Below are 14,771 nucleotides of genomic sequence, written 5' to 3'. Positions count from 1 at the left end.
TTTTATTTATTTTTTGAGACAGAGTCTCACTTTGTCACTCAGACTAGAGTGCAGTGGCACAATCTCAGGTCACTGCAACCTCCACCCGCTGGGTTCAAGTGATTCTGCCTCAGCCTCACAAGTACCTAGGATTACAGGTGTGTGCCACCACAGCTGGCTCATTTTTGTATTTTTAGTAGAGATGGGGTTTCGCCATGTTGGCCAGGTTGGTCTCGAACTCCTGACCTCAAGTGATCCACCTGCCTTGGCCTCCCAAAATATTGGGATTACAGGTGTGAGCCACCATGCCCAGCTTATTTTTTCAAAAAACGTTTTGTTTCAATAATCTTTTGTATTTTTTTAAATTTAAATTTCATTTATTTCTGCTGTGACCTTTATTGTTTCTTTTTTCTACTAATTTTGGGTTTGGTTTGTTCTTGCTTTTGTAGTTCTTTATGATGCATCATTAGGTTGTTTATTGAAAACTTTTCTACTTCTCTGATGTAGATGCTTATTGGTATAAACTTTCCTGTTAGTACTGCTTTTGCTGTATCTCATAGATTTTGGTCTCTTGAATTGCCATTTTGATTTGTTTCAAGAAAATTTTAAATTTCCTTTTAAATTTATTCATTGACTCACTGGTCATTCAGGAGCATTTTGTTTAATTTCCATGTGTTCATATAGTTTCTAAAGTTCCTCTTGTTACTGATTTCTAGTTTTATTCCATTGTGGTTGGAGACAATGCTTGATATTACTTCAATTTTTCTTTGAATGTTTTGAAGAGTTGTTTTGTGGCCTTACATATGGTCTGTCCTTGAAAATAATCCATGTTCTGAAGACAAAAATGTGTATTCTGTAGATGCTGAATGAAATGTTCTGTAAATTTCTATTAGGTTCATTAGGTCTATAGTGCAGATTATGTCTGATGTTTGTTGATTTTTCTGTCTGGCTGAAAATGGGGTGTTGATGTTTCTAGCTATTATGGTACTGGGGTCTATTTCTCTCTTTAGCTATAATAATATTTGCTTTACATATATGGGTGCCCCAGCATTGGGTGCATATATATGATACATATTTACAATTATATCTTCTTGCTGAATTGACCCTTTCATTATATAATGATGTTTCTTTTTATAATATTTGACTTGAAATCTATTTTGTCTGATATAACTACTTCTGATTTTAGATTTCTATTTGCGGAATATCTGTTTCCATCTCTTTAGTTTCAGTCTATGTGTGTCTTTATACGTGAAGTATGTTTCTTGTAGGCAACAGATCAGTGAGTCTTGTTTTTTATCCTTTCAGCCACTCTGTATGTTCTGATTGATGAGTTTAGTCCATTTATATTCAATGTATTATTCATAAGGACTTACTACTGCCATTTTGTTACTTGTTTTCTCATTGCTTTGTGGTCTTCTCTTCCTTCCTATCTTATTTCTTGTCTTTTTTGTGAAGGTGATTTTCTCTGGTGGTATCTTTAATTTCCTGCTTTTTATTTTTTGTGTATGTTGTAGGTTTTTAAAATTTGAAATGAAGTTTTCAAATAACATCTTATAATCCATTATCTTAAACTGATGATAACTTAACATTGACTGCAAAAACAAGCAAACAGAAACTAATAATAGTGCTATACTTTAACTTTGTACCCACACTTTTAAATTTGTTATTTCTATCTTCTTACACTGTCTACGTCTTGAAAAGTTGTAGCTATTTTTGATTGGTTCATCTTTTAGTCTATTTAAGATATAAGTAGTTTACACACCACAATTATGGTGTTATAATATTTTGTTTTGTCTGTGTATTATTACCAGTGAGTTTTGTCCCAAAGAAATAAGATGACTTCTTATAGCTCATTAATGTCCTTTTCTATCAGATTGAAGAACTCTCTTTAGCATTTCTTGTAGGACAGGTCTGGTATTGATGAAATCCCCCAGCTTTTGTTTGTCTAGGAAAAGAATGTCTCCTTCATGTTTGAAGGATATTTTCACAGGATATACTATTCTAGGAGGCAAGTTTTTTGCCTTCTGCACATCAAATATGTCATGCTCTCCTGGCCTATAAGGTTTCCACTGAGAAGTCTGCTTGCAAATGTATTGGAGCTCCTTTGTATTTTATTTGTCACTTTTCTCTTGCTGCTTTTAGGATGATTTCTTTATCCCATCCTTGGGAGTTAGAATATTAAGTGCCTTGAAGTAGTCTTCTTTGAGTTAAATCTGCGTGGTGTTCTATAACCTTTTGTACTTGAATATTTATATCTTTCTCTAGAATAAACTTTCTACCTTGATATGTCTCTCTACCTTCTCTTTAAGATCAGTCCCTCTTAGGTTTGCTCTTTGGAGGTTTTTTCTCAATATATTGTAGGTGTGCTTCATTCCTTTTTATTCCTTTTTTTGGTCTCCTCTGACTGTGTATCTTCAAATAGCCTGTCTTCAAGCTCACCAATCCTTTCTTCTGCTTGATCAATTCTGCTATTGAGAGATTCTGATATATCCTTCAGAATGTCATTTTTTTCAGGTCCAGAATTTCTGCTTGACTTTAAAAAAATGATTTCAATCTCTTTGTTAAATTATGTGATAGGATTCTGAATTCCTTCTCTGTGTTTTCTTGATTTTCATTGAGCTTCCTAGAAATGGCTATTTTGAATTCACTGTCTTAAAGTTTACACATCTTTGTCACTCCAGAATTGGTCACTGGTGCTTTATTTAGTTCATTTCGTAAGGTCACATTTGCCTGAATGGTCCTGATGCTTGTATTTGTTGATGTCTGGGCATTAAAGAGTTAGGTACTTAATCTAGTCTTCACAGTATGTGCTTGTTTGTACCCATCCTTCTTGGAAAGGTTTTCCCAGTCTTCAAAAAGAATTGACTATTCTGATCTAAGTCTTTGGTCACTGCAGCCATATGTACATTGCGGGCATGTGGGCCCAGGAACATTGTGACTCTTGCAGACTTGTAGAGTAGTGCCCTGATGGTCTTGGGTAAGATCTAAAAGAATGTCTTGGATTACCAGGTGGATACTCTTGTTCTCTTCCCTTACTTTCCCCCCAACAAATGGAGTCTCTCTCTCTCTCTCTCTCTGTGCTGAGCTTCCTGGAGCTGGGGGAGGGGTGGACATAAGCACTCCTGTGCCACCACCACTATGACTGTGCTGGGTCATACCTGGAGCCAGCACAGCACTGAGTCTTGGCCAATGCCAGTGGTGACCATGGTCTGGGTACCGCTGATGTTCACTCAAGGCTCAAGGGCTCATGATTCGGCAAGTGGCTAATCCAGCCAAGCTTGTATCCTTCCCTTCAGATTGGAGAGCTCCGAGCCAGACCAGAGGGACTCAAGAAATGCCATCCAGGAGCCAGGGTCTGGAGTTAGAAACCTTAGCAATCTATTTGGTGCTCTATCCTACTGCAGCTGAGCCAGCGCCCAAGGTGTAAGACAAAGTCCTTCCCATTCATTCCTCAAGCAGGAGTCTCTCCCCGTGACTACCACCACCCTAGGCCTGTGGCAAGTACTGCCTGACTACCACTGATGTTCACTCAAGGTCCAAGGGCTCTTCAATCAGTTCGTAGTGAATACTGCCAGGCCTGGGTCTCTCCATTTAGGGTAAGGGGCTCCCCTCTGACCCAAGGTGGGTCCAGAAATGCCATCCAGGAACCAAGGTCTAGAATTGGGAACCACAAGGCCCTGCTTGGTGTTCTACCCCACTGTGGCCTAACTGGTTCCCAAGCTGGAAGGCAAAGTCTCCTTTACTCTTCCCTTTCCTTTCCTTAAGCAAAAGTCTCTCCCTATGGCCACCACAACTAGGAATGTGCTGGGTCATACCTGAAGCCAGCATAGCTCTGGGTCTCACCCAAGGCCCACAGCAAGTACTGCTTGGCTACTGTTGATGTTTATTCAAGGCTCAAGGGTGCTTTAGGCAGTAGACGATGAATACTGCCAGGACCGAGTCCTTCCCTTCAAAGCAGTAGATTCCCTTCTGGCCCAGGGCGTGTCTAGAAATGCCCAGAAGCTAGGGCCTGAAATGGAGTTCTCACGACTCTGCCTGATGCCCTGTTTACTGTGGGTGAGCTGTTTTCCAATTGAGTTGTTTTCCAAGTTTACGTTCCCCTCTTGTCTACTCAAGCAGAAAGGAGGAGTCTCTCCTGGAGCTATGCTGCCTGAGATTGGGGGAGGGGTGACACAAGCACTCCCCTGGTCACCCTAGCTGGTGTCTCACTAGGTCATATGCACTCCATGTCCACTGGCTCCAAGCCCAGCACAGAACAAGACTTGCGCAGGACCCTGTGTCTGTGGCCTAAACTGCCTTTCAAATTTATTTAGAACCCCAGATCACTTTAGCCTGTGATGTTGAGACTAGTCAGAGCTCAGATTCTGACCACTGGAATGGATGATTCCTCTCTGGCAAGAGCTGGTCTAAATGCTCCCCTCTGTGGTCCTGGCTGAATTCTGCCCTGTGATGCTTTCTACTGTGACAAGTAGCACTGAGTTCCAATGCAAAGTGCCACAGTCACTGTCCACTTCTTTTCCTAAGCACACAGATTCTCTCTCTGCACCAGCAGCCACTGCTGGGAGATGGGGGAAGAGACCAGGTTGGCAATTCAAGACTATTTTTCCTACCCTCTTCAGTGTCTCTTTCCTTGCTATGATGTTAAAACCAAGTACTGTAATTGCTCACATGATTTCTGGTTCTTATTAAGGTGCTTTCTAGTGTAGACAGTTGTTTAATTTGGTGTTTCTGTGGGGGGCGGGGTGATAGCTGGAGGGTTCTATTTGGCCATCTTGCTCCACCTCCTCTCTCCACTGGTTTTTATAGCTTTTCTTTGTTTAGAACATCTATCTTTATATTCATTTCAAGAGTGTTTATGACCACCTCATGAAGCATAGCTGCTTTAAAGTCTTCATCTGATAATTTCAACATCTTGGTTATCTTAGTGTTGGCATCAATTGTCTTTTCCCTTGAAAACTGGGGAATTGGTCACATTCCTCTTTTTGTATATTAATTCCTGGGTTTTCATATATCAAGTAATTCTGTATTGTGTCTTGGACATTTTGAATATTATGTTACGAGCCTCTGGGTCCTGTTAAAATTCTCGAGCATTTTTTAAAAGCAGGCAACCATCTTGATTAGATTGAACCAGTTCTCTCTCACTTTCTGTGGGAAGCCATTCCAATATTGGTTCAGTTTTCAAAGCTTCTGTTATGCTGTTTTGGGTCTGTATCTCAGGAATCAACAGCCTGGGACTTGGTCGTGGTTTATACCTTAGTTTAGTAGTCAAAGGCTTTGCCATCTGTTTTGTATCTGGTTCTGTGCATGCACAATTCAGAGGTGAGCTTGGAATTTGTGTCACTTCATACACAGAACTAGGAGATAACTCTTTTCCAGCTGTCACCTCTCTGGGAATTCTCCATACTCTTGAGCCCCCAAGGGCCCTTTTTTTTTTTTTTTCTTTAATTTTTGTGAGATGGAGTCTCGCTCTGTGGCCCAGGCTGGAGTGCAGTGGTGTGATCTCAGCTCACTGCAAGCTCCGCTTCCTGGGTTTACGCCATTCTCCTGCCTCAGCCTCCCGAGTGGCTGGGACTACAGGCGCCTGCCACTTCGCCCGGCTAGTTTTTTGTATTTTTTAGTAGAGACAGGGTTTCACCGCGTTAGCCAGGATGGTCTCGATCTCCTGACCTCGTGATCCGCCTGTCTCGGCCTCCCAAAGTGCTGGGATTACAGGCTTGAGCCACCGCACCCGGCCCCAAGGGTCCTTTTTTTTTTTGGTGTTCTAACTAGAATGATGGAGCTTATTAATGACACCTGTGCTGTAATTGCAGTTCTGTGAGACTGCAGTTGACCAATCTCTCCGAGACAGAGACAAGAAAGAGAAAAATGTAATTCCAATTCTCCTCTCTGCCCATTTTTCCTGATTTCTCTGGCTGGAAGGAAAAATTTTCTCTTGGGGTTTTAGGTGCCCACGCTGTAACTGCCAAAATGCTGCTGCACCTTGACTAGGGGCCCCACCCTCAGGGCAGGGCCAGGGAAGCAAAAATAGACAACAGAAATACTGAAACAAAAACAACAACAACAACAACAAAAAATAAAAAAAAAAATAAAAAAAACAAAATAAACATTAAAAAAAAAAAAGCACTATTGATGTAAAATGTTAGACAACCAGATTGCTTTTGGTAACTTGTTCAGTTTGACTGAACTTGTTCAGTTTGCTTTGTGATCAGGAACAAACTACTCAGCCTCCCCCTGCATTTCAGATGCCTTTGTTATAGGGACTGGGGAATGACATAAGAATAGATGGAATTAGAGGGGCCTGTAAAGAAAGACTTTAAATAATTAGAATATTATCTGTAGAGTAACGTATTTTCTTTCAAAAGCAGAAAAATGATGGAAAAATACATGACAATGAAAATAGGACTTCCTAAGAAAAGCTACACAAAGATCAAAACTTATCTTGACAAATAATGCTGATGTTTTAAGAAAACTTTGTGGAACCCTAACATTGCTTCAGGAATTTGAACTCATAGCTGGCTGTGGCACAGTGAGACTGCTAGTACATCAAACTTCAATTTACCTTGAGTTGGGAAATGGGAGTTGTAGAGCAGGTAAGGGTTCCAATCTGGAGATGTGGAAAAAGTTAATATGTAATAAAATATTATCTAAAAGAAAATAAGATTTTCTTTGATCCCTGTTAACCCATGTCAGCATTTGGCTCTCTCTTACACCAGAAGGCAAGAGCAATAATGGAACAAGAATGGTCAAAGATATTTCCCAACTCCAGAAATTAGCAGTTTAAACTAAAATCCGCTTCAAAATATAAGGCAGGTAACTCACATTAAGCTAAAGAGGAAGAAAAAAATTATTAGGAATGAAATTACAGGTCCAGGATAAAATAAAATTTAAAAAAGCATCTGAATATTCAGTATTTATTTTCCTAACATTTACTAAACACACCAGCAATGTTCCACACAGGAGCAAGAAAATCAAGTCACTGAAAACAAAGAACCACCGTTTTCTACAATATTGGTTCGCTAATTAAGTTTTTTCTACCCACAATTTCTAGGTCAAGAACCCAATATGGAAGGGAGAAGTGAAAAGTTGAAGAAAAATCCACACATTGCATGAAATACAATGTGAAAGCTCCTTTGTGTATCTTGGTAATTTATATTTTCAAAATGAAGTTCTTACTTTTAAAGAGAATTATCTATATTCTACTGATCCTGTTTACCAAGTCATTCACCTGAACACCAGAATTAGAATTAAACATTGTACACCATATAATTTCATTATCTTATCAGAATGAAACCAATTCACAGGGAAACTAGAGAATACGGCTGTGGTGGTAACCTGCAGATATACACATTCCCATGCACTGACATAAGCCAAAAACACATACTACTTTCTAGATGGAATTTTTTTCTTTAGACCTCAATGAAATACATTTCCCCTAGATAATTCCCACAGCAGTTTCTCTAGTTTTAAATCCTACCAATTCCCAGAAAACCTAAGTTTTGTTGAAATCTGATTTGACCAATTTATCAAATATGCCATTTTAATTACCTAGCTGGAAGTCAGAGACATGAAATGTACTAGAGAAGCCCTTTTCCAATGGAAGTATTATATACTACATTTTTTGTTAATGGAAATAAATGTATCCATTCCCATGTTTTTCGTTGGTGTCATCTTTTTGCCACTCAAAATCAGCCCATTATTTCCTTACAAAGATGGTGAAAGGCTGTATCATCATCTTGTGTCATAAGTACGATGAGCCTGATTATAAGTACCCAGAGTTCTTAAAAATATGGAACCATCAGCCTCAGACTACATCTACTGAATCAAAATAACACAGATATTTTTTCATAATTTTTTTCTTCAAAAGCAAACTTCTAAATTGATTTTGATGATTAAGTCAATTTGGGAATCACACAATCAACTAACAATGAAAAGATATGGTCTATATTCTACAGAGGAAAGACTATGTGAGACAGAGGGAGAAAACAGCCATTGACAACTCAAGGAGAGAGGCCTCAGGGGGGAAAAAAATCAACCCGGCCAAAACCTTGAACATCTAGCTTCTTAAATGGTGAGAAAATAAATTTATGTTCTTTAATCCACATGGTCTGTGGTATTTGTTACGACAATCCTAGCAAACTAATTCAGTGAGCTCCCTGGGATGCCTGAAAATACGCAGAGTTCTCTCAGACTTACTGAATTATAATTTCAGGGGGGGAGGGGGGCGGCGCTGAGGCAGGTCCAGAAATCTGCCTTTTAAGCACACACCACAGGTAATTGCTATACATGACAAATTTGAGAACCAATTCTTGAAGATATAACAAATTTGAGAACCAGTTCTTTAAGATCTATTATAATATGAAGATAAATAATCTGTGTAGCAATATATGCAAAATCAAGTAAGGCTTTCTTTTAAATGGAGAGGCAGTGACAATAAGGAATCATAAATATAAGAGTTGGGACATAAAGCCTGAGCATTAATGTAAGTATTTATTGAAATGTATTATTTATATAAATCACTGTTAATTGATGTAAAAATTACAAAAGAAGCACATATGTATTATTCTCAAGGGTTTTACAATTGAGTTGGTCAAAATACAGGTAGATGAGACTAAAGAGCTCTAATTTCTTATCATTTCACAGTGTTGAGTGAATTCTTGCATTCTAAAAGAAATTAGGGTGCTTAATATGAACAACTTTTAAAAAGTAGATTCCTAAAGTTGGTGACACATTGTAGTTGAACGCAATAAATGGAAAAGTAACTGACAAGGGAAACAGAAATCAAAGACCAGGGGCTGACCAATGTGGAGAGTCTCACAGGAGACCAGCAATGCATTTAGCTAGAAGAAACAACAGAAACAGGGTCACAGACATTTCAGAAACTGAAACCAGCAGACAAAGACCATACAACAGTCCTCATAGTTTAAAGAACAGACATATTAGAAAATATCTGTAGGGAACAAAAAACTATAAAAGTGATCTAGCAGGTTTAAAAAAGAGAACCAAACAGAACTTTTAGGACTGAAAAATAAAACCACCACCACCACAACAAAATAGATGGCTGTAAGTAGATAAACACATAAAGAGGTAAGTAAACTGGAATATGGGTTAAAAGAAATTATACAGAATAAAGCATGACAAGAAAGAACAATTGGAAAATACAGAAGAGAGGGTGTTAAAAAGTGAAGACAGAACACTGAAGGTCTATCATGTTTAATGAGAATCTCCACAGAAAAAAAGAGAATGAGGAAGAGGTTATATGTGAAGGAGTAGTATCTGAGAACTTCTCCAGAACTAATAATCAAAGACACAAATCCAGATTTAAAGATCTCAACAAATCTTAAGCAGGATTAGTAAAAATAAATCCATACTCAGAAACATATTAATTAAATTTCATAAAACCAAAGCAGATAGAAAAAGAGATTTTCTTTTTTTTTAAGACAGAGTTTTGCTCTTGTTGCCCAGGCTGAAGTGCAATGGCACGATCTCGGCTCACTGCAACTCTGCCCCCTGGGTTCAAGCGATTCTCCTGCCTTAGCCTTCCAAATAGCTGGGATTACAGGTGCCCACCAAAATGCCCAGCTAATTTTGTATTTTTAGTAGATACGGGGTTTCTCATATTGGTCAGGCTGGTCACGAACTCCCGACCTCAAGTGATCTGCCCACCTCGGCCTCCCAAAGTGTTGGGATTACAGGCTTGAGCCACTGCTCCTGGCCAAAAATTAAATTTCTTTAAAGGTGTAAGTATTAGCCTGACAGCTGACTCAAGAGCAACAGAGGAAGTCATGAGAAAATGAAAAAATATCTCCAATGTCAATGTGCTGAACGACAATAGAGGCTAAATTAGGCATCTATATTCAGCAAAAATATCTTTGCAGAATGAGGAAAAAATACAGATATATTCAGAAAACAAATCATGAGCAAGTATGCGATCAGCAGACTCTCACAAAATGAAATTCTAAAGCAAGTATTTCAGATAAAAATTTATCCCAGATGGTGTTTTAGTCCATTCAAGCTACAGTAACAAAACATGATAAACTGGCTTATAGGTGACAAAAATTTATTTCTAGGGATTGGGAAGTCTAAGATCAAGGCACTGGTTCATGCAGAGTCTCGTGAGGGTCCACATGCTGGCTCAAAGATGGCACCTTCTTGCTGTGTCCTCATATGGTAGGGGTGAGAGATCTCAGGCCTCTTTTATAAGGGCTCTGCCCCCATGACCTAATCACCCCTCAAAGGCCCCATCTCCAAATTACATCACCTTGAAGATTAGAATTTCAACATACAAATTTGGGGAAGACATAAACATTCAGCCCATAGCAGTAAGCCTTAGAAACAAAAAATACTGAAGAGCAAAGAAAGTTTCATATATGTGTGTATGTATAAACACAAACACTGACTATGTAAGTCTTAGAATTAAAGAACATTAAAGTACATGACAACAGAATTAAAACACACAATACAGATATATGACAATAGTACATAACTTGGAAATTAAAGAGTTGTTCTAGTTATTATATCTGCGCAATAAATAACTCTAAAACTTAGTTGCATAAACAATCCACGTTCATAGATTCGGTGGGTTTAGGGGATTGGTATGGCACAGCACAGCACAGTAGGAATGGCTTGTTTCTGCTGTGTGAAGTCTAGGATCTAGAATCATTTGAAAGTCTGCCTACTCACATGTCTGACCACCTGATGCTGCCTGCAGGCTGGTAGCATGAGATTTTCTCCATGTGTGATAGTTTGAGCTTCCTCACAACATGGTGTCTAGGTTCCAAAGATTAGCTTTCCAAGAGAGAGCAAGTAAAAGAGTGAGAGAGTCAAGAGGAAGCCAGCTATATATCCTTTTATGACTTGACCTCAGAGGTCTTAATGGGGACTAGAGTATAGTAAGCTTCTAGAAGAGTATGTGGGATTGAAAATATTGCTGTAGCCATTTTTGAAAAAATATAATCTGCCAAAGGTAAAGGTAATGATTAACTTCAGTCTTATTTAATCTGAATATATATGATGGAATATAGAGTAATTATTAAAAGACAAACTAGTAAAGAGAAAAAAATATGTGTTGCTCAAGGAGAACAAACAACATTTATTTTAAGAAAGAATTTAACAAGGAATTGGTAAACAGGTTTTGAGAAAACTGAATATGTCTACTAGGGACACAATTATTAAAGGCAAAAAGATGGGATTAATAGAACCTAGAGATACCCTCCAGAATGCCGGAGAAAAGTTGGAGTATAGAAACCAACCACAGTTGCTAAAACAAGAACCATTGCTGAGGTGATGCTGACAATATTGGGAGGCTAATGGGAAGGGGAAAAGTCTCTTCTCCTTATCTTCAGCATTCTAGTCTCTTAGTACTCTTTCTTTGTGGGACCTAAAAACAAGCCAGATGGCAAAGGAGAAGCACAGTTTGCAAAAATTTCTAGGTACAAAGTCCCAGAATACAGATAAGTGAGTCTGCAGTTGAGAGATAATCAATTAATAACTGGAAAAAACAGAATAACATAGTAAGTCAATACTAATTTTAAAAGGCAAGAAAACAGAAAAAGAATCACAAAATAGATTAGACCAAAAACCCCAAAAACAAAAACCCTAAACTCTCCCAGAACAAACTAAAATGGCAGAAACAAATCTAAATATATTGGTAATTATATTAAATGTAAATGGCATATGTGTTCCAGTTTAAGACAAAGATTGTTCTATTAGATTAAAAATAATAATAATAAAAGCCAGGTGTGGTAGTGCACGTCTGCAGTCTCAGCTACTTAGGGAGCTGATGCAGGAGGACCACTTGAGCCACTGCACTTTGACCTGGGCAACATAAGAGGGACTCTGGATCTAAAAATAAACAAAACAAAAAACTTCACTAAAATCCTAAATCTGTTTTGTTTACTAGATACACATTTAAAACATAAGGATACAGAAATATTAAAATTAAATAGATGAAAAAAGTTACTCTGTGAAAATACTGACTAAAGGAAAGCTAGTATAGCTACAGAGAAAACAGGCTTTAAGGCAAAACATATTACAGATACACTGCATAGTGATAAGTATAATTCATCAGAAAAATATAACATGTTAAACTTCATGCAGTTAATAATTATCCTCAAAATATATAAACCAGAAACATATACAAGGAGAAAGAGACAAATCAAGATCATAGTGGGCGATTTTTAAACATATTTCTTTCAGTAATTGACATAATAGGTATATTAAAAATCAGTAAAGATACAGTAGAATTAAATAACATAATTAACAACCGTAAAAGACACATTAGATGGCTTGTTTTTAGGCCCCACAAATAACGAGTACTAGGAGACTAGAATGCTGAAGATATGGAGAAGAGACTTCTCCCCTTCCCACTGTCCCTAACTGCTACAAAATATACTGTTTTCAAATGCATAAAAATGATTAAAAATTTAACGTATTCTCGGCCATAAAGCAAGTCTCAAGTAATTTCAAATAATTAAAATCAGAAAGATTATTTTTTATGACAAAAATTCAATTAAACTGCAAATCAAAAAACATAATTAGAAAAGCCCATGTTTGGAAAAAAAGAAACTCTCCTAAAAAAGGGTTGAAGAGAAAATTCTAATGAAAATTAGGAAAATATTTTAACTAAATATGAGCATTATGTATCAAAATTTGTGGAATATGACAATAGTTGAGTATGATGTAACTATATTACAATAGTATAGAGATAACTTTTAAATGGATATGTCGAAAAGGAAGACACGTTAAAAATGAAAGAAGTAACCCATCTCAACAAGTTAGAAACAGAATAGTAAAAAAATCCCTAATAAAATAGAAATAATATTGATAAAGGCAGAAATTAATGGAATAGGAGACAAACATACTATAGAAAGGATCAACAAAATCAAAATTTGGATCTTAGAAAACATTAAACTATTTTTGTTTGGAGCTAAGGTTATGTAGAAAATTTTTAAAAATGGGCCGAGTGTGGTGGCTCACGCCTGTAATCCCAGTACTTTGGGAGGCTTAGGTGGGTGGATCATGAGGTCAGGAGTTCAAAACCAGCCTGGCCAACATGAGTGTTGTGGTGGGCGCCTGTAGTGCCAGCTACTTGGGAGGCTGAGGCAGGAGAATTGCTTGAACCCAGGAGGTGGAGGTTGCAGTGAGCCGAAATCATGCCACTGCACCAGCCTGGGCGACACAGTGAGACTCTGTCTCAAAAAAAAAAAAAAAACAAAAAAAAAAAAAAGAAAATTTTAAAAAATGTGCAAATAATTTAGAGAATCACTAGAGAGTTTACTGTTTCCAGGTACAAAAATAATACAAATAAACCAACTGTATTTTACACATAATCAACAGGAAATAATGTGAGCTAAGTAATTTGTATTAACATTCTCAATTGAAAACATTTAGAAAAGCTGGATAAAATATACTTTTCAAACATGTGGGAAGGCAGCAGACAGCTGATAAGTTGGTGAGTAATTACCATGCCAATAATATCTGGAAAAAGACAGAAATTCAGAAAAATGAACCCTTCATTTGGGACCACTATGTTAGGAGCATTTATAGATTGCAAAAGGCCACTGGGAAGTTGAGTAGACAGAGCTAAGGGGATAAAGATTCAAAAATAGAGTCCAGGGTCAGTGAAGAGGTGAGGGCCTAGTAACTCCAAACCACACTTCAAAACCCTGAATGGTTGAACCCTAGAAATAAGGATGAACAGAAGAGCACTACCAAAGTCTGTAGCTCAGCTTTCAGTCACCTAGGTGACCTGGAAAATCTCAGTCTCTGAAATTGGATCAAAATAATCCTAAATTACTAATGCCCAAGTACCTGTCAGAAGCAAATGAAAAAACTCTGTGGAGGATAAAAATATCATTCTGAGCATCAAGTTATTTCTAGTTTTTTCAAATACAATATTGATAAATAATTAAAGATAACCAGGCACACAAGGAGACAAGATAGTAAGAATGAAGACTAAAATAAACAAAATAAAAACAGACCCACAGGCGGGTTTTGATTCTGGAATTATTAGACACAGACTAGAAAATAATTATGCTTTTCATTTTGAAGCAGATAAGAGACTGAAAATTTCAGCAAGACAATTAGAAACTGCAGGAGTGACAAATTTACATGCTTTCAATTAGAAATTTGAGAACTGAAAATACAAGCGGCTAAGAATAACCAAGACACTCTAAACTAAGACACTCTAAAAGAACAATAAGTTGGGAGGATTTGTTTGGCCAGATGTCAAGAATATATCAGCTACAATGATGAGGATGGTATACTAGCACAGGGATAGAAAAAAGGGAAAAAAAGTTTGAGATGTAAGGACTAAGTTCTGATATTATTTTATCTTGCCCGAATTCCTGTCTAAGAGGTCTGGGGAGTCATGCTCTACAAACTATAAATTTTCATCAGATGAGTTTTATTTAACCCTGTATATCGTGACTAAACTTTTCAATCTGACTCTGGCATAACAAGAAAGAAAATCAAAATATTTTACCCCAAAACATGTTTCTCTGCCATATCCGAAATGGTCCTGCAAAGTCATCCCTTGTGGGAAAAATCTACCATCTATAAAGAATCCCCTTTCCCCACTACCTTTTTTTTTTTTTTTTTTTTTTTTTGGCCCTTTCTTCCTTTCCAAATCCAAGAGATAATCAACTAAGAGCCAGGCATCCTTTTAGGTCCAATAAGAAACATTTTACAACTTGTTCTCTTTGAAATCTGCTGAGAGCTCCCTCTGCACAATAAAACTTGTTCTCCACAGTCTCTTATTTAACCTGAATATTTTCCTTCTATTGATCTCAGGT

At 37.4% G+C, this 14,771-nt stretch overlaps 1 protein-coding gene across 2 annotated transcripts in view; it reads left to right on the top strand.

Moving 5' to 3' along the window:
• The window catches only part of STAP1 (signal transducing adaptor family member 1), a 49,467-nt gene extending 41,338 nt beyond the window's left edge, over positions 1-8,129 (top strand). For both annotated transcript variants that reach the window (XM_007998579.3, XM_073017324.1), the window contains one exon: positions 7,028-8,129. In XM_007998579.3, coding sequence (XP_007996770.1) covers positions 7,028-7,089 — 62 coding nt within the window. In that variant the 3' untranslated portion in view covers positions 7,090-8,129. The remainder of the gene's footprint in view (positions 1-7,027) is intronic.
• The last annotated feature ends 6,642 nt before the right edge of the window (positions 8,130-14,771 follow it).

Source organism: Chlorocebus sabaeus, chromosome 7, assembly GCF_047675955.1.
Source record: "Chlorocebus sabaeus isolate Y175 chromosome 7, mChlSab1.0.hap1, whole genome shotgun sequence".
NCBI lineage: Eukaryota > Metazoa > Chordata > Mammalia > Primates > Cercopithecidae > Chlorocebus > Chlorocebus sabaeus.
Note: the sequence above shows the minus strand (reverse complement) of the source record. Positions and strands in the feature narration are given on the sequence as shown.